The sequence below is a fragment of the Poeciliopsis prolifica genome, unplaced genomic scaffold (genome assembly GCF_027474105.1).
Source record: "Poeciliopsis prolifica strain line A6 unplaced genomic scaffold, Auburn_PproV2 SCAFFOLD049, whole genome shotgun sequence".
NCBI lineage: Eukaryota > Metazoa > Chordata > Actinopteri > Cyprinodontiformes > Poeciliidae > Poeciliopsis > Poeciliopsis prolifica.
This window is the reverse complement of record NW_026562424.1, coordinates 3,798,892-3,820,919: the sequence shown is the minus strand read 5'-3', so window position 1 is coordinate 3,820,919 and position 22,028 is coordinate 3,798,892. Positions and strand designations below refer to the sequence as shown.

At 37.9% G+C, this 22,028-nt stretch overlaps 2 protein-coding genes across 2 annotated transcripts; one reads left to right on the top strand and one right to left on the bottom strand.

Annotated features, from left to right (window-relative positions):
• The first annotated feature begins 968 nt into the window (after positions 1 to 968).
• Positions 969 to 3,382, top strand: LOC129377773 (neurexophilin-1-like). The gene is made up of 2 exons (XM_055057921.1): positions 969 to 1,019; positions 2,636 to 3,382. Exons 1-2 carry the CDS (start codon positions 969 to 971, stop codon positions 3,365 to 3,367), a joined length of 783 nt encoding a protein of 260 aa, XP_054913896.1. The 3' UTR covers positions 3,368 to 3,382.
• A 3,218-nt stretch (positions 3,383 to 6,600) lies between these two features.
• spop (speckle type BTB/POZ protein) lies at positions 6,601 to 21,507 on the bottom strand. Its single transcript, XM_055058014.1, has 10 exons — positions 21,436 to 21,507; positions 16,238 to 16,461; positions 15,850 to 15,971; positions 14,735 to 14,886; positions 13,980 to 14,107; positions 13,726 to 13,903; positions 13,107 to 13,162; positions 12,245 to 12,367; positions 10,929 to 11,071; positions 6,601 to 8,175 (listed from the first exon to the last, which is right to left on the bottom strand). The coding sequence occupies exons 2-10, from the start codon at positions 16,313 to 16,315 to the stop codon at positions 8,031 to 8,033; spliced, it is 1,125 nt and encodes a 374-aa protein (XP_054913989.1). The 5' UTR covers positions 16,316 to 16,461; positions 21,436 to 21,507; the 3' UTR covers positions 6,601 to 8,030.
• Between the last annotated feature and the right edge of the window lie 521 nt (positions 21,508 to 22,028).

Genomic DNA, 22,028 nt, shown 5'->3' with positions numbered 1-22,028 from the left:
TAAAAACTTCCCTTTAAACAAGATTGCATTGAAAAAACACCAAATTTTACCAAGGAGTTTTGCCCAGTTTATGGTGCAAACATCTTAAGTCACTTTGAAAATAACTTCAGCAAAATGTAGGAGCTTGTTTTCAGTGAAGAGTCATTATTGATGAAAACGTCCTGCCTGTTACCTACCAACCAAACTCTGGTTCTGAAACTTTTACATCAATATTAGGAAATTATTGACTTACAGCCATCTCCTCTCAGTTACTTTAAGCTCGTTTTCTCTTATTTCACATATATTAAGATATTTGCACAATAAAATGAACCAAAAATACTTTGTAGGATTTTGTGTTTTTGCAGATTTTCTCAGCCACAAACCCTTTAGTTTTTATCAATGTATAAAGTACATGAAAATAAATACAAAAATCAAACTGCATTGATTGTTTCATTGAAATATTACAACTTTAATGAATTCCTGAGCATGGCCGCAAATAAAGTTGTGCATTTTTTTAATTAAATAATTGACTAATTTTGTACTTTTGATTTGTTTTCTTCAAGCTCAGATTGCATTTTTTCTGCTGGCCACAAGATGGCAGAATTTCCCCACATCTGATCAGCCTCGTTTTCATTTAAGATGCAAATAAATTCAGATTTTAATCACAGAATTCATTACAAACACAGAGGATGAAGTATTCAGCAGAAACAGAGGAGAAAAGTACAATCTGTGTGTTTTGGGGATTTCAAGAAAGAAGTGTGTGTGTGTGTGTGTGTGTGTGTGTGTGTGTGTGTGTGTGTGTGTGTGTGTGTGTGTGTGTGTGTGTGTGTGTGTGTGTGTGTGTGTGTGTGTGAGCGATGAAGAGGTGAGGAAGATGCAGCAGAGCGTCCAGATCTGAGGTTTTCTCAGTCAGAGGCAGCAGCTTAGCTTCCTGCTCCAGAGCTGATCCCGTTACTCGTCCTGAATGAAGCTCAGGTCCATATGGAACGATGGAGACGTTTTCCTGCCGCTGGATTCTTCTGACTGGAAGCTTTTATTTGGTGAGTAAAAGTCTAATTTAACAGATGTAAACAGCTGTGAAGGGAACCTGTGCAGTAAATTGAAACAGACCTGAGAAAATGCTTAAAAGTAACAAGAATGCAAGTTTTTTAATGTTTTTTTTTTTACAGACTAGAAGGAAAGAAATGTGATAATTTATTTATGCTTCAAATAATTTCTGTAATGCATTTTCAGTGGAGGAAGCTGGGATTGGTATTGTAAATTAGAGCTTTTAATGATTCTTTTTTCTTGAGCAACTAATAAAATTTAAATAAGAATTTAGATAAACAGGACACTGCAAAAAATACAAATCATATTTACTCTAGATACAAATGGAAACATCTCAATACACTTGAATTAAGACAAAACTTGTTTTATGTTAATGATTCCTTAACTTTGAAAAAGTTCTAGTTTTACTACAGATTATTTTGCTTTTAAGATGTGAAAAATATTTTGTTATAAGTGAAATAATCTGCCAGTGGAACTAGTAATGTTTTAGTCAATATTTAACAATTATTGACTAAAACAAGAAAAATTATTTCTACTTTAATTTAGTTTTATTTAAAGTGAACTAAGACATTTGCACCGGAATCAAGACAAAATAAGGTTTTGTGTTTTTGCAGTGTAGTTCATTATACTAATGATTCTCTTGTTTATGGAATAATGAAGCAAATCCAACTTCAAGTCATTTAACTTCACTACAAATTTCTGGATTTTCTACTTGCTGAATGAAAAACAAACATGTTTTAACCAGAAACACAAACTCTCACCTGCAGTTTCTGTTAAAGTTTCATAATTTTAATTTTACTGAAGGAAACTGATTTTATTTTTCCTGATTTTATTTTTTGTTTTTGATATGAATTATTGTCATTTTGGTCCTTAAAATACCAAAATTTCCACTTAACTTCATATTTTGGTTCGTCTATTGATGTAGTTTTTAAATATTAAATGATTGATGACTTGATCAGTTACTCAGGACTTGAGTTTTCTTTTCACCAAACACTTTTTCACTCTTGAGTCATTTCTTGGATGGTTACTTTTTACTTTAACTTGAGTAAAAATATATTGTGGAAGTAGTAGTACTCTTACCTGAGTACTTTTTTGGGTACTCTGCTCTCCACTGCTGGCAATCAAAAACAACTGGTTGGATACAAATCCTGATTTTGTGAATTTGTGAGCACAAATCATGAGTACCGTAGTTGTTTAACACTTATGGTACCAATACATACAAAGCAGATTAATATTAAATGTAATATATTAACATTAAAGTCTTTAGCCAATAATTAACCAGTTTAAATTAACTTTACCAACAACTGAGCTCCAATGCTAGAATAATGTCAGAAGTTTTCTCACGGCTACAAAAACTGTGTGGTTTCTCTGTATCCTGGAAACATTTATTTGGGTATTGGTAGAGAAGCAAAAATATCTTTGTAAAATTGGATTTCCACTATAAATTCAAACAATATTTATTAGTCAAACCCAAAACTACAAATAACAGAACTGGTAGACACTGTAGTTTGAAATAAGTTGCTAGAAAAGTTGAGTTTGAATCTAGTAATGCTCTTTGAAACTCCCTCTGAGGCTCATTGTTTGTATTTTCTCATCATTTCCCATCCAGCTGGTTCTCAGTCAACATGAGACTCAGAGTAACTTTGCCTTCAGGAACTCATCATCGTCTCAACCCTACAAAGACCAAGAGGAGCGTCTCCAGAAAATCTGGGCTCTTCGGTCCAGGACTGCCGTCCAGAACTCCAAAGTCTTCGACAATCCCTCGGTTCCCCTATCGAAGAAGAGGCTTTGGGAAATCTCCAAACCCAACTCCGACCCGTCGGTAAAAATTAGGCTTCAGCCCATCATGAAAGTTCAAGGACTTTCTAAACTGTCGAGGTTGTTCAGCTGGGGCGACTTTTACTCCAACATCAAAACCGTGAAACTGAATTTGCTGATAATGGGGAAGATCGTGGATCACGGCAACGGCTCTCTCGGCGTCTACTTCCGTCACAACTCCACGGGTGTTGGCAACGTGTCGGTCAGCCTGGTCCCGCCCATGAAGGGCGTGGAGTTCGACCTGGAGCGCCAGAGCGTGGTCCACCCCAAGGAGTCGAAGACGTTCAACTGCAGGGTGGACTACGAGAAAACCGAACGCAGCAAGAAGGTGATGCTGTGCAACTACGACCCGTCGAAGACGTGCGACCAAGAACAAACCCAGAGCCACATCACCTGGATGTGCTCCAAGCCTTTCCAGGTCATCTGCGTCTACATGTCGTTCTACAGTACGGATTACAGGCTGGTCCAGAAAGTCTGTCCGGACTACAGCTCCCAGGTCCCACCCCACCTGCCCACAGGGTGACGAGGATGGATGCAGTTTGAGCCGTTCAAAACTTTGTCCTGAAATACATGGGATGCTGTTTGTATAGAAAGTGAGTCACATATTAACAGCAATAATTTGGATTATTTAGGCTGTTATAAGTGGGAAAAACAGGTTTCATTTTCATATTCTCGCCATATAATCCCTTCACCTATAAATGTCCCAGGTTCAAATTAAATATTCATTTAGCAAGTTAAATATTTAGTTTACTAAATAGATATTTAACTAAAGCTTGTTAACATTTTAATATTTAGCGTGGGACAAAATCTTTAGCTTGCTAACTACTTAATATTCTGTTTGGAACTAAATATTTAGCTGTTCAAGCTGTTTAAGCTTGTTAATTTAGCTTAAATAAGCTTAATTAACAAATAAGTTGTTGTTGTAAGCAAAGACAAGCTATTAAGCTTGTTTAAATAACAACAACAAGCTAAATTGCTTTATAGCTTGCAAACAACAACCAACCTAAATATTAGCATTTTCTCTCTCTAACGTGCTAATATTTGGCTAATATTTAGCTTGGAGCTAAACAGAAATTAAATATATAGCTTATTCAATAAATATTTAGCTAAATAGTTGGTAAACAGCACATTTGGCATGCCAACTTACTAAAACTTTAGTTTGGAGCAAAACATTTAGATTGCTAACTTGTTAATATGTAGTTTTTAACTCAATTTAGTTAGCAAGCTAAATATTTAGCTACCTAACTTACTAATATTTAGTTTTGAGCTAAATATTTAGTTCCAAATTAAATATTCAGCCAAACTAAACAGTTTGTAAAGAACGTATTTAGCTTGCTAACTAAATTGAGCTAAATATTTAGGTTAATGGCAAATATTTAGCTTGCTAGCAGAGCTTAGTTTGGAACTGTCACCTTCATATATGATGAATAACGTGGTGAAATTGTGACTGAGAAATTTATATTTTTTCCCTCTTATGACAAGCTAAATATAAACTTTTTGCTTTTAATTTTGATTATGTAACTTTACAAACGGCACCATTTGAGAACATTCTTGATTAAACATAGTAAAATATATGTTTAGGTGATGTTCCCTGTTTAAAAATAAATGATTGTAGCTGATATTATTTTTCAATTTTTATCAAAACTGGTCAAACTAAAAGGAACCAGAACGATCTGGAGTTGAATATTTAAAAATATAACCTTCATAATTTAATATTGTTTTTTTCAAACTTTTGCAGTTTAAGTTGTCTGGTGACAGATATTTTCAGAATAATTTGTCTTTTTGTCATTTTAAAATAAATCTGCTTATAGTGTACAACAAGAAAAGGGAGTCATTTTGTGATCAGTTATTTTGGTTTTAATTAACAGTTCATAATGTCTGATCCAAATGGAAACTATAAATCAACACACATTCAGACTTAAACCTAAAATATCAAAGATAACCAGAGCAAGAAGCTGTTTTTTAACACTGATTTTATTCACTAAAAGGGGAAAAAACTAATTTAAAACTAACTTGATCTGATGTAAAAAAGTTAATTTAATTTCTCTTTGGGAGTCAAAATATTTTTTTATTTTAACTTGAAATTGAAATTTTATGCAAGAAAATGAAAATAATTGTTATATTTAAGTATTATATGATTAAGGAGATGCTAAATACATGATGGTTAATCTTTCAGTCCAAGATAAAAAGTTTCATAATGTATAGAAAAATGAAGTATTGAAACTGAAAGAACATCTTTGAATAAACTCGTCGGCCCTAAAAGCTCTGAATTCAATATTCACACAGAATCAGAGGGAAGCGCGAAGCAGCAAACACAATGACCTTTCACCCCAAGTCAATGGAAATCCTCTAATTAGCACCTCAGCTCTCTGATGACTTTTAGAGGGAAAAAGAGAGAAACTCTCAGGCTGCAGTGGATGTGAGAAAACAGTTGGTCAGGGTTTCAAAGTTGACACATTTCATGCTGAGAACCTGCCGACAGCGACACATTTCTGCACCAGTTCCCCGCAAAAAAGCGCCAAAGTAAGGCACTTTATGTTTTATTTCTGCACGTTCAGCGCTTTTTTTTTTTCTTCACTATTTTCTCAAACCTCATGTGGGATCAGATCAAGATCAGGTTCAAAATCTGAGGTGTTTGTTTCAGAACGTTAACCTTTAACTCAAGAAAAAATAAACAATTTTTTTTTTAAATGTGGTAAAATCTGAGTAACTGATCGAACCATCAATTAATTAATATTTTAAAATTATGTCATAAAACAGACAAAATACAAAGTTATGTTGAAATTTTGGTATGTTAAAGTTTGGAAGGCAAATAATTCATATAAATAACATAAATACAAAATTTAAAAAATCCAAATCAGTTTCTGACAATAAAAAAAAATAAAAAATTAACTTGAACAAAAACTGCAGGTGTGTGTTTGTGTGTGATGAATTTTTAGTTAAAACATGTTTTTTTATTTAGTGGGTAGAAAATACAGAAATTTTACTTAAAATACAGTTTTAATGAAATTAGTTGTTGCAGCTCAATTTATCTTTTTTTTTTAAAGCCAAAGAAACATTGTACATTAGAAATTATCTACTGTAGCAGTCCGTGTTACAGCAAGATCAGATGAAGCCTCTGACTGAACTTATTCTGTTACATAAATATTAATCTTGTCAGTTTTGCGTGATTCTATTTCATGGGAATTCAAGAAAAATTAAAGATTCCCTATATTTTCTTTTTGCACTAATACATAATTGTGACTTGATTGCAACTTTTCTGCAAAAAAAATTGTCCAAAACATTATCCAGTGATGCTAACTCCCACCAGCAGGTGGCAGTACTCCTTAATTCTACTCCACTGCTGCCTCCGCCTTCCTTGATGCCAGGTTATTATCCTTGATCGACACAAAAATAACATTTACTTTTGAACATAAACACAAATTCCCAGGAAGACATTTCTAAAACAGAACCACAAATTTGTATGTTTTGCAAAAAATGTTTTTTTTAGTTGCTGTCTGAAGAGTTTTCTGTAGTCGTCTTCATTTTATTACTACTACTGCAAATAAATGGAAATGTGACCTCTGTTAAAAAACTATTTACTGTTGTAATACACTACTTAAGGTTTTTGTCAGGAATGTGATGCCATAGAATATCCCTAACTCCTTGATAAAACATTAAAACACATTTAAGGATTGTTTATCAGGATTTCTGATAAACAGCAATCAGAATCTTTTATGTCATTTCTGTTCATAAAATCACTCAGACGACATCAGGTTCAATACAAAATAGTTGTGGTTTATTTTTTTCTGGGAACAAAAAAATGGCAACAGCTAAGTGTCACTTCTCAAAATCAGAAATATCTACAGGAAAAGAAACATCGGTTCCTTCTATCATTACAATTTTCCAACAGTTTGAAATGAAAACTTCAAAATGTACAGTCATGGCTAAAAACAAAAGAAAAGAAAAACAAAGTACAACCGCTTAAATTCGAGGGTTTTACCCATTTTGTACATATTTAGAGGGTGTACTTAATTTTTTTTGTACCAAACTTTTTCCATTTTAATAAATAGTGGGGGAATCTGTGGTTTGGTTTAAATAATTTCTTAGCCTGTTAAAAAACAGGAAATTTAAACATTAAAACCCAGGAACTGACAGAGGGTGTACTTTCTTTTCACATTGACTGTATTTTCTGTAATTCAGGACTTCCTCTTTTTGTTTGCTTTTGTCTGGAACTGATATATTCTGAACATTAAAACGTGTTCATTGTAATCTCATTTCCCTTTAGTCTTTATGCTGCAAACAAAAACGCACTCGGTCCTGAAACACAAATAGAAATCTGCGCTATTTCCTATGGAAGTGGAAAAACAAAACGGCGTGTCGCACAAACCTTTTGTTGTTGTTTTTTTTCTTTTCTAAATATCCGTAACCATTTCCAGACGTTGTTCTCAGAATTCACAAGAAATACCAACAACATCTAGTTGTGCGTTGCTTTTATTTCTTTATGCTTCCTGGAGTTTAGAAGACAGAAAAATGGACGCCAGTGTTTGTTTGAGTCACTTGCAGACAGATTTTCTTAAAGGGAACTTGTTGTTGTTGTTGTTGTTGTTGTTGGTGGTCCAGCTGGGTCCATTGTGCGCTTGCCTACAGTATTTCTAGGTTGCCGCTGGTTATGGGTTGGCGAGGGCTGCTCTGTGGCGTTAGTGCAATTTTTTTTTTCCCCAAGTTTAACTGGGAACTTTTCGATTTCGACTAGCCCTTGGTTTTCTCTTTGGGCTTCCAGTTTGTAACCAGAGCCCTCCCTACAGAGTCCTCGACTTTCCTGGGAGGATCGCGCGATTCGCTTTACGATAAAAAACAGACACTTTATCTGCCGCCGCGCTCCGAATCGGAGACTTTTGAGGCGGCGCTTCGCTCTTCCTTGGATACACGGGAAAAAAAAAATTTAAATTAAAAAAAAAAAAAAAGAACAACGTCAGAACCGGGGAGCAAGAAGAAGAACAGGGTGCTGCGGGTTTTATTGTAAACACTAAAAGATCCACGTTACAATCCCCTCCTTCCTCTTCTTCTTTAAAGACGGGATACAGCAGGTTCTGGGTGGTAGTGTTGTAGGTAACAGCAAGGAGAATGGTTGTCGCTGTGTGTCTGGGAGCCTTTGTGTGTGTATGTGTGTGTGAGAGGGAGAGAGAGTGTGTGTTTTGTTGCCTTTAGGATTGTTTGAGGCGCTTGCGGGGCGGTCCCAGGAAGGGGCACTGGGCGGACGCCAGCGAGCGGTAAGCTTCGGCCACCAGGTGCGGATGGGAGGCGACCATCGACTTCCAGCCGGCGGTTTCCATCACCTCCGCTGCGTGGCTGGAGGGACGAGAGACAGAGGTCACCAGAGGTCAAACTAACCAATATAAGTCTCTAATAAATCCGTTCTATTTTTCTGAATTTCACATTTTTCATTTAATCATATTTATCGTTAGCGAATGAAAACAGCCAGAGATAAACATGGTAGTTTGTTAGTAAACAAACTACAAACTACTGTGATCCAGCAGAACATTGAATGTTTTTTTTATAATTTATTTAAATCAATAACTGTAAAAAAATTCAAAAAGTTTAATAAAATCAATAAACACAAAAAACTAGAAACAAAAAAATGCTATACAAATTCAAATTGAAAATAAATAAAACAAAATCAATGAAAGATTTTTTTTATTTAAAAAAAGAAAGGAAGTCACAGTTTTCCCACTACCAAAGAATATCAACATATATCATTAAATATCTTAATGTTTTAAAAGACACTTAAAAGCATTTCTGTCATTGTTTAAAAGAACTAAAACTACTGATATTCTCTTGGTTTTTTACATTTTAAAAACTGAACTCAACACCAAAATTTGTCCATCATAGAAACTTTGCATTATTTTACCAATTTCATTCAGCACACAAAACAAAAAATATTAGAAATACATGAAAACATGCAAATAAACAAATAATTCAATTCCTTTTTTAAATAAGAAAATAAACATTAATTACCTGAAATGCAATAACAACATTCCCTCAGTGAACATTTGATCACTTGCAGGAAATCTACAAGTAATCAACTTTTTTTTTCTAAGAATTTGAACTTTAGCTAACTGTCATTTGAATAGTTTGGGTTGAACATATTTACAGTTTTGCCTTTATTGCTTTTATGTTGGTTCAGAAATCGGCCTCTTTTTGGAGTCTGTGTAAAATTAATTGATTACTAAATGAATTGACAGTTACTTCTGCAATCAGTTAATCGTGATTAATCGCTTCACCTGTATGTGAATCCTCACAAAAAAAACATTTTTTGTGTTGAATCAGGTAAAAACTCTAAAGCATTCAGTATTCAGGAAGAGGTTTATGAGGTTTCTTCATCATATTTGGTCTTTTTATGCTTCTTACCACTAAAGCAAACGTTTTTGTGACCCTTCGTCGGCTCCGACTCAAAGTCTGTGTGAGCCAGAAGTCTGTAAAGACACGTGATCGATCTTTATCACACATCCCGTCTCTGCGGCAACAGAGGAGGTGCCGGCGCGGCGCGGCGAGGAGTCAGGATGCCCCGATCCGTCAGGAACATTCAGCACACTTTAATAACATCAAACCCGCCACTTCACAGAGACACATGTGAAATTAAATCAGTTACTCTAACAAACCCGAGTCCTGGTGCCAACTGGAAGGAAGAAACGAGATTAAAGGAGCTGACACAGCGAGAACACGACGCAAACACGACGCCAACACGGCCAACACGACGCCAACACGGCGAACACAACGCCAACACGACGCGAACACGAAGCCAACACGGCGAGAACACAACGCGAACACGACGCCAACACGGCCAACACGACGCCAACACAGCGAACACAACGCGAACACGACGCCAACACGGCGAGAACACAACGCGAACACGACGCCAACACGGCCAACACGACGCCAACACGGCGAACACAACGCCAACACGGCGCGAACACGAGGCCAACACGGCGAACAAGGCAAGAACACGACGCGAACACAGCGAGAACGCGACGCGAAAACGACGAGAACGCGACGCGAACACGGCGAGAACACGACGAGAACACGACGCGAACACGACGCGAACACGGCGAGAACGCGACGCGAAAACGACGAGAACGCGACGCGAACACGGCGAGAACACGACGCGAACAGATGCGAACACGGAAAGAACATGGCGAGAACACGGCAAGAACAGACGCGAACACGACGCAAACACGACGTGAACACGGCGCGAATACGCAAGAACAGGACGCGAACACAGCGAGAACGCGACGCGAAAACGACGAGAACGCAACGAGAACGCGACGCGAAAACGACGAGAACGCGACGCGAACACGGCGAGAACACAACGCGAACACGACGCCAACACGGCCAACACGACGCCAACACAGCGAACACAACGCGAACACGACGCCAACACGGCGAGAACACAACGCGAACACGACGCCAACACGGCGAACACAACGCCAACACGGCGGCGCGAACACGAGGCCAACACGGCGGCGCGAACACGAGGCCAACACGGCGAACACGGCAAGAACACGACGCGAACACAGCGAGAACGCGACGCGAAAACGACGAGAACGCAACGCGAAAACGGCGAGAACACGACGAGAACACGACGCGAACACGGCGAGAACGCGACGCGAACACGGCGAGAACACGAACAGATGCGAACACGGAAAGAACATGGCGAGAACACGGCAAGAACAGACGCGAACACGACGCAAACACGACGTGAACACGGCGCGAATACGCAAGAACACGACGCGAACACAGCGAGAACGCGACGCGAAAACGACGAGAACGCGACGCGAAAACGGCGAGAACACGACACGAACACGGCGAGAACACGACACGAACACGGCGAGAACACGACGCGAACACGGCGAGAACACGACGCGAACAGATGCGAACACGGAAAGAACATGGCGAGAACACAGCAAGAACAGACGCGAACACGACGCAAACACGACGTGAACACGGCGCGAATACGGCAAGAACACGACGCTAACACGACGCGAACGGACACGAACACGGCGCGAACACGGCGGACACGTGAGGCGGGCTGTGTGTGAACTCACTAGTTGATGAAGTCGACCGCCTGCGTTTTCAGCTGGTCGGCGCTGTGCAGGTCGGCCAGGATGAGGATCTCCGCGGCGTTCTCCACGGACAGGCTGGTGCACAGAGCATCTTCACACATGACCTTGAGTCTCTCCAGAGCGTACTGAAAGAGACACAGAGGCTTCAGTGTTCCCCATACTCACTCTATTTTAAGCAACAAAATTTTAAATCCGACTTCTGACAGAGAAAACTGGTTATAAGAGGAGGGATGTGTAGCTAAAACCAATGTACTCAGCTACATTGGTTGAACTGCAGGTGCAACTCTGTGAATTCTGAATCAATTTTAAAGTGTGTTTAAACTGAATGTTGCAGGTTTTTGTTTACATTTTAAAATTTTGCAACACTGGGAGGGCAAGATGACGATTCTTTTGCTTCCCATCCATAACCGCACCGTAGCGGAGAAACATCTCCGTTAGCGAAATGAAACCTGGAGCTGTGGGTATTATTACTAATTTAGTGCAATGCACCAGAAAAAAGGATGGAAAAAAACACAGAAAACCATTGAGGAACAATGGTTTTCTTTTTCTTGTTTTTTGTGTCGGCTACGCTACACGCAGACTCGCCGCTGTAGCATCTGAGAGCAACGCCACTTTCAGGAATCAACTCCAAAGTTCACTCAAACTTTTCCCACATGAAGATCCGAACATTTAGTCCGTTACAGTTTTATGTTTTCAGACTCGATGTTTGTTTTGAGATTAATGACATCAAAGAGTGTCGCCTTTTTTTGTGTTTTTTATCTGAAACGAAACGCACCAAACTCCACAACACATCCAGATGTTACAGTTTTCAAAGTCAAGCTAGCGTAACTGGACTGCTTCCCTCTGCCTATATATATTTTTCTCTTAAATAAACTTTTTCCTGGCCCTGATATCTAGTTTTTGCAGTGTTGACAATTAGTAGCAAAGCACCTGGTCCCTTTTTCTTTTATATATCAGGCGTACAATTAAGATTTATCGCGTCATATTGACAACCTGTCAGCTAAAACCAAAGCTATTCATCGTCAGCTAACTGCTGGGTGGCTGTTTACCCCATGTTATAAATTTTTAACAATATCCAGGCAGAAAATCATAAACAATTGGACATAATAGAAATAGTAGAAAATTTTCTACTATTTTTGTTTATTTTGCACCAGTCAGCGCATTTCGAAATGCGCTGACTGGTGTGTGTGACCTGAATCACACTGGAAATATTTACAAATGACTTCATGAAGAATATAATACAATATCCACTGCTGAAATGTCTTCAGCCTGTAATGAACCCATGAAGAGAAAGTGACCTTATCGGCTGCTGCCAGCAGGTCGTCGGCCATCTTGTCCAGGTTGGGAGCTTTGTCTGTGTAAATGAAGCACATCATCTCCTTGAAAACTTCTGGCTCCACGTCGTTGATCTCCACACGATTCTGACGGAGGAGGAGGACGGTGGATGAAAGGGATTTATTAAAACACGGTTTGTGATAAAACTTCAGTTATTCCAGTGGATAAGGGGATTTCATAGATATTTTTTCACAACTATTTTATTATTTTTCATTGATAAAATGTTATTTTTGTTCTTGTGTTCAGAGTTTCTACACATTTTCCACTTTGAAATTTCATCCTTTTTCAGATTTTTCCCCAGCAGTTTTAATAACACTTAACATTTAAAAAGAAAAAAAAACATTTACCTATAATTTCTGCAACAAATCATGTAAGATCACCGTACCAAAGAAAAGGCGATGAGTTAATCCGTCGGGCTTTTCCTGCTGTTTTTCTGGTATGTTTTAATTCAAAATGATTTTATTGAAAACTGTATATTGTTTCAAATGTATTCAAATTAATACATTTACATTTAAAATTAAAAGTATTTCTGCTGGTCTGACTTTGAACAAAAAAAATCAGTGTGGCTGTAATTTCATGGCTTGTCGTCGGCAGAAGGGGAGAAAAAGCAATTCTGTGTTTCTGTGGCTCTGACAGTGAAGGATGAGTCCCGACCCCCGAGTGAAAACGGGACAATTGCGTTTGGGTTTCACTGTCATCCAGTTTCTGCAAACACCTTTGTGTTGCAGCTGTTCAGCGGCACGCAATCCTTCAAAAATTGGAAAATTGCAGCCATCAAGGATCAAAACAAATTCATTTTTTAGGAGACGGACGGGTCGGACTCACCTTTTTGCTCTCCTCCATCTCGTGCTCAAACATGGCGCTGAATACAGGGGAACGCGCTGGAACAGAGGAAACAATATCAAGCACTTCTGAGCACATGCAAGCTTGTTTTAAATGAATTATTCTTTAACGACTGTCATGACACCGGCTCCGCCCCCATGCGGATGTAGAGCAGGAAAACCACCGTTATTAAGGCAGATTAACGGACCTCCATGCGTTAACCTGGACATTGCTCTGTCAGCATGGGGGCGGAGCCGGCGTCATGTCAATTCCAGGCCAAACGGATCAACGATGACCCAGACAAATTATCGTTATTCCCCGAAACTTTGCACTATCAGAAAAATTCCAACAGTTTTTGAAAGGAAAGACATTGAGCTTTCCAGCAAATATCGGGTTATTACGGTAATTTCCCTCCCACCGCAGCAGGAAGTGAAATTAACCGGAGCTAAATTGCGAAAATAACTTCCTAGATATTGAAAGTTATGGATAAATCGGAAAATACACTTGCACACAGGTCATTTAAAGAACCGCATAGAATTAAAATAAACAAAAATATCCAGGCGGAAATTTGAAACTTAGGACTTAGAAGGTTTCAGGATTAACCTGATAGGTGTTTGTTTACCTGCCAGGATGGCTTTGTGGGCCTGAAACTCCTGTCCAGCCACACACAGGGAGCAGTCGGTGAAGCGCGAGTTCTCCCACAAGCCGCCCAGCTCGTCCGCTAGCCGGCAGTCCGGTACCTTCACCATGTTCATCGTGTTCTGACCCGATATGTTGACCGAGTCCTGCACAACGCTCACCTGAAGGAAGAAAAAGCCGGCGCTGAAATACAGCACGGTAAACGCTCCACCGCTATGAAAACAGAAGAAAAATTACCTCACAAAAGAGCGTTAGCTTATCGTCAGGTAGCAGACCGTTAGCCTCGTCCAGGAGGAAGTCTCTCCGGATGAACTTCTTAAAGCCCCAATCTTTTCCCTGGACGAAGCGGTACGCCCTCTGGCTTTCTGCACAAGGACAAAGAATTGGTTCAACATTTAAAAGAAATACACTGTAAAAAACTGTCATTCTAAAATATTACCGGAGGTGGAAGGACTATCCAAAAATTGTACTCAAGTAAGAGTAAAACATATTTTTACTCAAGTATAGAGAAGCTGTCCAAGACATTACTCAAGGAAAGTAAAAAGGCATTAGGCAAAAACACTACAGAGTAATTGATCAAATCATAAACCATTTAATTTTTCAAAATTAAATCATCAGACGAACCAAAAAAGTGGAAATTTTGGTACTTTAAGAATGAAAATGGCAACAAAAATAAAATCAGACAAAAGAAAAATAACTTATGAAACTAACAGAAACTGCAGGTGTGTTTCTGTGTCCAGTCTGTTTCTCACTCAGTAGGTAGAAAATCCAGACGTTTTACTCGAGTAAGAAATACTTCAGAATAAAATTACCCAGAAGTACAGCATAGTAAAAATACTTCTAAAAGTTACTCAAGTTAATGCAACTAGTTACTACCCAGCTCTGAATGCTCCATAATGTTAATTAAAATTGCTCGTTTTGTTCTTGTTTCCTGCCCTTTGATATTCGGGGCATTACAACTAAAATATATTATTAATCATGTTTTTGCTCACCCATGGCTTTGGTCTCCTCTCCCTTGGCGTTGAGGATGGAGAACTTGAACTTTGCTCGCACCTCTGCTTTCGGACAGCTGACTAGCAGCAGGTAGAGAGACAGGTAATCTTTGCTCTCCTCATCCAGGCCTTTGGGATTCACTCGCAAACACCTGAGGACAAAAAACCAGCACCGGTCAAAACCTCCTGCTGGTGCCAACCAGCCCAAAACGCACTGGTTCCACTGGAAGGATGCGGGTTCACTTCCTGCAAACGTTTTTGCTGCAAGAGAAGAAAATCTGTTGGTGGAACCAGAACTCGGTTGCTAGGAGACGGGCCCGGTTTGGCAGGCGTTGCTAGGTAACGACTGTAACTGTAAACTTTTTAAATAATATTAAGAAACTAAAGGCGTAAAAAAAAAAAGCTCCTATTTCCTGCTGAAACTCTAGTAATTTATTTTTTGTCTTATTTAAAGTGTACTCAGATATATTCAGAAGAAATTAACAGCAAATAAAAAAAACACTTGGTAAGATTTGTTACGGCAACATTTAGTTTTTCTTTGGGGTAATTATTAGAGCAGCCTAGTCAAAGTCCTGAGTTACATCCAACTGAGAATCGCTGGCAAGATTCAAAGTCCAGCTAAATTTAGCCAACAATTGGAAAAAAAAAATGTCCAGATTCAAAATGCTTGTGGATTAAATTACAGCTAAAGATAAATTTAAATTTAAGGGACTAAACAACAGCAGAGATATGCAAGTTCAGGTTCTCACCCAAGAAACTAGCCAATCGCGGTGTTAGCATTGTCCTACGATGTTTTCATGTTCAAAAAAATTGACAGGAAACTTTGAAAATAAAAAAATCAACAACAAAGAAAATAGATGAATAGAAGGTTATGCCATTATCTTTTTAAAAAGGTACTTGTTTACTAAAGATTACTAATGGTTTATATTTCTATTACTGCTACTGTTGTCCATATTAAACAAATTATAATTTAAAATAAACGGATAACACTTAGCCTGGCGGGGGAGGAAGTAAAGCCTGGTGGCCCGCCAGGCTTATAATATACTAGGGAGTAAAAATATAAAGTTTCCAGCCTGTATTTTGTGTTTTTGTTCATTATTTTCTGTGATTCTCACCATTTGAGTTTGTCGTTGGCCCCAGAAGAGAAGGTCGAACTTTTGATGACTTCGCCCATTTCCTCACGGCAGAAGCTGAAGTTGTTGATGGTCCACATGTAGGAAAACTTCACCACTTTGATCTGTTAGAGATGATGCAGCAAAAGATTGAGGTGTTTATAATAGACAAATGCCTGAATGTATTTATTCAAGAACTTTTTTTACTTTCTTAAAGTAAGTTTTCAAAGTTATTCCAACATATTTATCAAAAAGCTCCTTTTTAAAGCATTTCTTTAGTTCCAAAGTTTTATCTTTGCATTTCTGTCTCTTTAATTGGTGTCTGAAAGTATCGACTGTAAATAACGTTTACAGCGTTGTCACAGAATTGTGCAGTTTGACATCATCTTACCTGCGTGTAGCACCAGCTCTCGGCCACCGGCCCGCTGGACATTTCCGCGGGAGGCGGCGGACTCGGGACCCTGGACATTGCCAGTGTGACAGAGGCAACGTCTCGTGGGACACGAGGGTGAAGAAGAAGAAGGAGAAGAGCTGGAATGTGACACTTCCTCTCGTCAGCGTCGGGTCCCGACGTCCATCTGCATCGGTGAACAGCAGAGGGAAGCAGGGCGCCCCCTGCAGGCAGAAACCAGACACAGTTGAGTCAATATTTTTATTATTCAGTTCAGGTTACAGGATGAGATAAACTGTCATTTTTATGTCGGGGTGTAAAAATAAAGGAGAATCCTGGTTCACCTGAACAGAAAGAATTAAGGTTAAAATTAATTTATCACAAAAATGGAAGGAAGGAAAAAAGGAAGGGGAGAGGGGAAAGAAAGAAAGAGAAAAAAAAAGAAACAAGCAAGGAAGGAAGGAAGGTAAAATATAAAATATTCAACAATAAATAAATTCAATTCAAAGTTAGTAGAACAGACAAATAGATAATTAAACTTTGGTCTGAATTTTATTTCAGTTATTGAGAAAATCAGTCAATAATTTGCCCTGAAATACTGAGGAACAAATTAATCAACCCACATTTCCATCTATCAATGAACCTCAACCCAGCATAAATGATCAGCAGCAGCTTTTCTTGTTCTGCACCAGGTGAGACGGAGAGAGAAGATGACCAGCGAAGAAAGCGCAAAGGGAGACGATTAAAGGAAAAGTGAAATGAAAAATCAAGATTTGGATGAAGGATGGAGCTGCATCAGTGGAACCATTCACCAAGATAAATTGGAACAAAAAGAGGTTAGATGGAGGCGGCAGGAAATCAAAGAAACGCATGAAGGAGAAATCAAATCCAGATCTGCAGACCGGAGAGGAAACTTTAAACCTGCAGGTGGGAAGCGACACCCAGACCGGGCAGAGTACCCAAAAATACTCAAGTAAAAAAGTATTTGATGAAAAGTACTGAGTAACTGACCGAGTTATCAATCATTTAATATTTAAAAATTACATAACAAAGTTTAAAGGAAATTTAGGTATTTTAAGGGTTAAATTGACAATAATTCATACAAGTAAAATAAGAAAAATCAGGTAAAAGATTTTTTTCCAAATCAATTTTTTTCTAAATAAAACTTACAAAACTGTAACAGAAACTGCAGGTGTGCGTCTGTGTCTGGTTCATTTTTGGTTTGTTTTTCATTCAGTGGGTAGAAAATCCTGAAATTTTACTATTATGACATAGAAATATGTCAAAATAAAATTACTCAAGTAAATCGACAATGAAATGCAAGATGTTTATAAAAAGCTAAATAAAGTACAACACTGGACTCTTTTCCTACTTTTCTTTTTTTTTCTTTATTGTACACCCAATTCTATCGTCTGTATTTTTTATTTATTATGTGACAAAAGAAAATTTTAAATATAAAGAAGATAATTATGCTAATGATACCAACAAACAAACATCCATAAAAGTTGAGTCTGTAAACTTTGGTTCCTGAAATAAAAGGAACCGTAAAATTCAAACACATATTTCACATGACATCAGAATATTGATGAAATGAAGCTTTAAATTGCTAAAATTCACCCTGAAATATTTGCTTTATGCACCAAGATGTTGTAATTTATCGGCACACTTTGTTGAGAGCAAATATCCAAAACAACCAGACATTTGACCTGAAGGTAAAACAAAAAGTGAAATTTGAAAACACGTGGGACAGAAAGTTGCCGTTATGTCCTTTTCATCGACATTTCACATAAGAAAGAAGAAATCAATCTCCGCTCCAAATTAAAGACTGAAAGTATGAAGGCATTTCAGAGCGCAATTTTCAAGAGAGATGAAAAAACTGCAACGCTTGTCAAAGTGTCAGCGAACACAACGTCTGTTTCCAAAGCGCCGGTCTGTGAGGACGGCGGCGAGCCAAAGACGAACCTTAAAGCTGTAATTGGTACAGGAGCCGGGATCGATTGCAACGAGCGCGCTCGGCCTCAGTGGAAGCGATTTCATATTCTGCCCTCGGTCACGGCGCTTCTCCTTCCCTAAAAACTCAATCTCAGTGAGGTATGAACTATTGATTCTGCTGCAGCGACCGGCTCGCCTCGCTTTCATCCCCCCTCCAACAACAGCCCTCCGACTCTGTGTGGACCCGCAATTACAGTCAAGGGCAAAAAAAAAAAGAAGAAAGAATATAGAAAGAAAGAAAGCATTAGCAGCCGGCCGACACCTCCTCCCATCTGTGGTTCCCAACAAAAACTCTGCCGTTTTCTCCTGACCTGGGAGGTTAAACGCAGGAGGGACCCCAATGCATCGCCTGCTTCAGACAAGTCATAGATTTTACATTTAATCCTGGCCTGCAACTTGCAATTACTCTGACGATTAGTCGATTAATGGAATAAAAAAGTTTGCCACATTCTGCTGATTCTATAAAAGATGCAAATAAACAACTATTTATTTCCTTTTTATTAAGAAAATAAACATTTTAAAATGCAGTAACAGCATTAGTTATTGTGACATAAGATACATCAGCTCAGCCTTTTCTTGACTTCTCATGAACACAGTGTGGGGCTCATCTCTTTAGTTTTATGTTTGTTTTTATTGTTGTTTTTATTAACCGATTAATACCTGGATAACAAAAGTACTCAATAGGAGATTTTGTATAAAATTTAAACCAAGTGCAGCAAAAACTGTCACTTGAGGGAATTTTGGTTGAAAGTATTTGTTGACGAATGTCAAATTTTTATATTTAAATGCAAAATGTCTATATGTGTTTTATGTTTACCATATATTTTTACTCCAGTCAATTAATTGCTTATTAAATTAGTTGACTATCATTGATAATTGTATTGGGGTTCATTTTTGGATTAACCAATTAGTAAAATTACATTTTATCTTATATAAAAAATGTATATATTTTCTTAATATCTGCTCAGAGTATGTTGTTCTTTCAGCAAATTACCTTTTTCTGAGTCTGTATTCTCTAGTTAATGATTAATCAGTTACTAAATTGGTTGACGATTATTTGAATAATTGCTATATCACTATTAATCAATTCAGCCCTACTATCTCCAAGGCACAAATTTCTGAGTTTTATGTCTGTATGAAAATTTGAGAGCAGTTGTTATTTTCCTTTTTCTCCACATTAATGCATTTTGTGTTGATCCATCCCATAAAATCCTAATGAAAAGCTTTAAGGTTTATGGCTGTAAAGTGAGAAAATGTGAAAAAGTCCAATAGGTTTGAATAAGAGAAACGGATGAGCCAGCTCTTCCAGTCAGGACTGATTCTAGCCATCATGTTATCTTCTGGCTAAGTGTTTAAACCTTTGAATAACTACTGCTGCAAACACTGCCACAAAGCAAGACCCTGACACTGGGGCAAAATTTACATTTTCAGTTATAATAAATAGAAACTCTGATTTATTGCGTGTCACATTTAGGTGAGCCCATTTATTCCTCACAAGCCGCTTCAGATTCAAGGCTGGAAAGGTGAAGGGTGACTGAAAAGTCCAACTGAGAGCAAAATACTTTTCACTGCTGTTTGCATAAAAATACTACAATGTTTTAACGTGGTAACCTGTTGAGCTGAGAAGATAACAACAGACTGCTGAGCTGACAAAAAGCACTGCAAGACAATAAGAAAGCTATTAGCCTCTGTGTCCGGACAACCGCGAAACACAAATTTTGTTTAAATTTCACTTCATTTTACAAGTATATTAATATTATGTAACTGAAACAAGTGAAATGCATCAAGTTCTGCTAAATTAAAAAAATACTTTCAAGACATTACATAAGCTTAAACATGTAAATTTGACTTAATATCTTCAGAACAGACTGAATGAAAGACTCACCAAAACATTCATAAACAAGAGTAACTCAAACAATACAATTTCCTAAAAGCAGGTTGAAAACAAGCAAAAAATCAGTAAAATAAAACTCCCACAAACTTTAAGTTTATGAAGGAATAATGTGTATTTTTAATTCAGAAATGCTGATTCACTTCTTTGTTTTGCCAAACTTTACCAAAAATAAAAACAACTCTTAAGAGTTTATGTGGATATTTTTGTCAATGCAGGGAAATCTTATAGACAAATGAGGTGAGAAACATCAAATAAAGGCAACAAAATGTCAACAACAGGAACGATTATCGTGATCAATTCAAGTCATTCCTATATCCGATACATTATTCTAGGTAAATAACTTAACGTTGCTTCCAAAACAACGCTTTGTTTGTTCTAATGCCGTTTTCATGTTTTAAATATTTCTTCTGTGTATTCTACTTTATATTGTAATGATACTAATTACTAGTTTTTTGTTTTCATTCATTTTAATCTTAAAAGTACCTGAATTTGCATATAACTATAGGTTTGACAGATGACTTTTAAAAAATAAATAAGTCAGATGTACCTTTTACTCTGGAGTGATTTCTTGGCTGCTACTCTTTACTTTAGATTAGCAATATGTTTAGACTCCTGTTTGTCTGTGGTGTCTAAGTAATAATTTTAATCATGTCATCTTTGAAACAACAATAAAACCAACCTGCTGGTGAGCCTGTCAGTGTCTGAGCTGCTTAGTTAAACATTAGTCAGGAGGTAAAACAACACAAGCCCCAACATAAACCTCTAATACTCCATCGTGAACTCAGTAAAAGGTCGTAAATGACACGTATAAAAGGGCCACGACACGAGGTGTCACATTCTATATGTTAAATGTGAACCTCAAGTTTACTCTTATTTGAAAAAAACCCGTTTTGCATGAAGTTAGAAACTATAAATGCTGTAAACTGAAACACTTTAGTTAGTCACTGTAGGCGGAGCAGGTAGTTAACCTGCTAACAATACACACAGCCTGCACCTCACTTCGTTTCAATTTAAAACACCCAGGAAGACGAAAAGGACGGTTTAAAATGACCCATTTTAAACTGTTTAAACAGACCCTGCTGCAGAAAGCCCATCCATAATCCACGGTAATCTAACGGTAACATGGCAGCTAATTCCACCGAGCTGCTCTCGGTTAGCTTCACTCCTGTAGCGGCTAACCCGAGACACACAAATAACACCGGGATTTTTACGCCAATCGATGAATAAAAGCGACACCACCGAGTCCATCGTGGGGCTACAAGATATTAATCCTAATATCATTATTTTTGGGTTAATTTGTGGACAAACTCACCTTTATGTCGGGTCCAATTAAAACGTTTGCCGACCGGGATTTTCTGTTGTTGTTAGCTAGTGACAGCTCTCCATAGTCACGTCACATGAACGGCGCCCCTGGTGTCAAGGAGCGGAATTACAGCCCAGTTACAATAATAAACTTTTCTCATTAGTGGAAAATAAATTGGTTATATGTTCATTCTAATTGATAAAAAAAAAACTTAGATTGATTACTATTCATGCCATTGAGTCAGCAGCTTGAGTTTAAGAAGTTAGCTGCAACCAGTGAACATCTACACATTATTTAGAAGAAAGCATTTCCAATTGGACTTCAACAAGCAATAAGACGAATGGACGAGTCTGCAGTTTTGGGACTGTTTCAATTTCTTTAACTGAAGAGAAGAGAGCTATTGAAGGCACAGATCACCCAAATTAGATCAGGTGATTTGGATCTTATAGACAAATGAGGTGAGAAACATCAAATAAAGAATCTAGTAGATAGTGAAGCAATCTGACAACTTTCAACCTAAAACCTCCCCAAATAAAAAGCTTTTAGCTCAGTTACAGACACAGCTGCAAGTTGCTTCATAATACCAGCAGGTAAAATAATTG

What these genes read in the sequence shown, in the direction of transcription:
- spop (XM_055058014.1), bottom strand. Translation starts at nt 16,315, where the DNA reads ATGTCCAGGGTCCCGAGTCCGCCGCCTCCCGCGGAAATGTCCAGCGGG. An exon ending in AGCTAACGCTCTTTTGTGAG is followed by an intron (nt 13,904 to 13,979) that starts GTAATTTTTCTT and finishes TTCTTCCTTCAG; the next exon opens with GTGAGCGTTGTGCAGGACTC. An exon ending in TGCTGGCAGCAGCCGATAAG is followed by an intron (nt 11,072 to 12,244) that starts GTCACTTTCTCT and finishes TGTCTCTTTCAG; the next exon opens with TACGCTCTGGAGAGACTCAA.
- LOC129377773 (XM_055057921.1), top strand. Translation starts at nt 969, where the DNA reads ATGGAGACGTTTTCCTGCCGCTGGATTCTTCTGACTGGAAGCTTTTAT. An exon ending in TGACTGGAAGCTTTTATTTG is followed by an intron (nt 1,020 to 2,635) that starts GTGAGTAAAAGT and finishes TTTCCCATCCAG; the next exon opens with CTGGTTCTCAGTCAACATGA.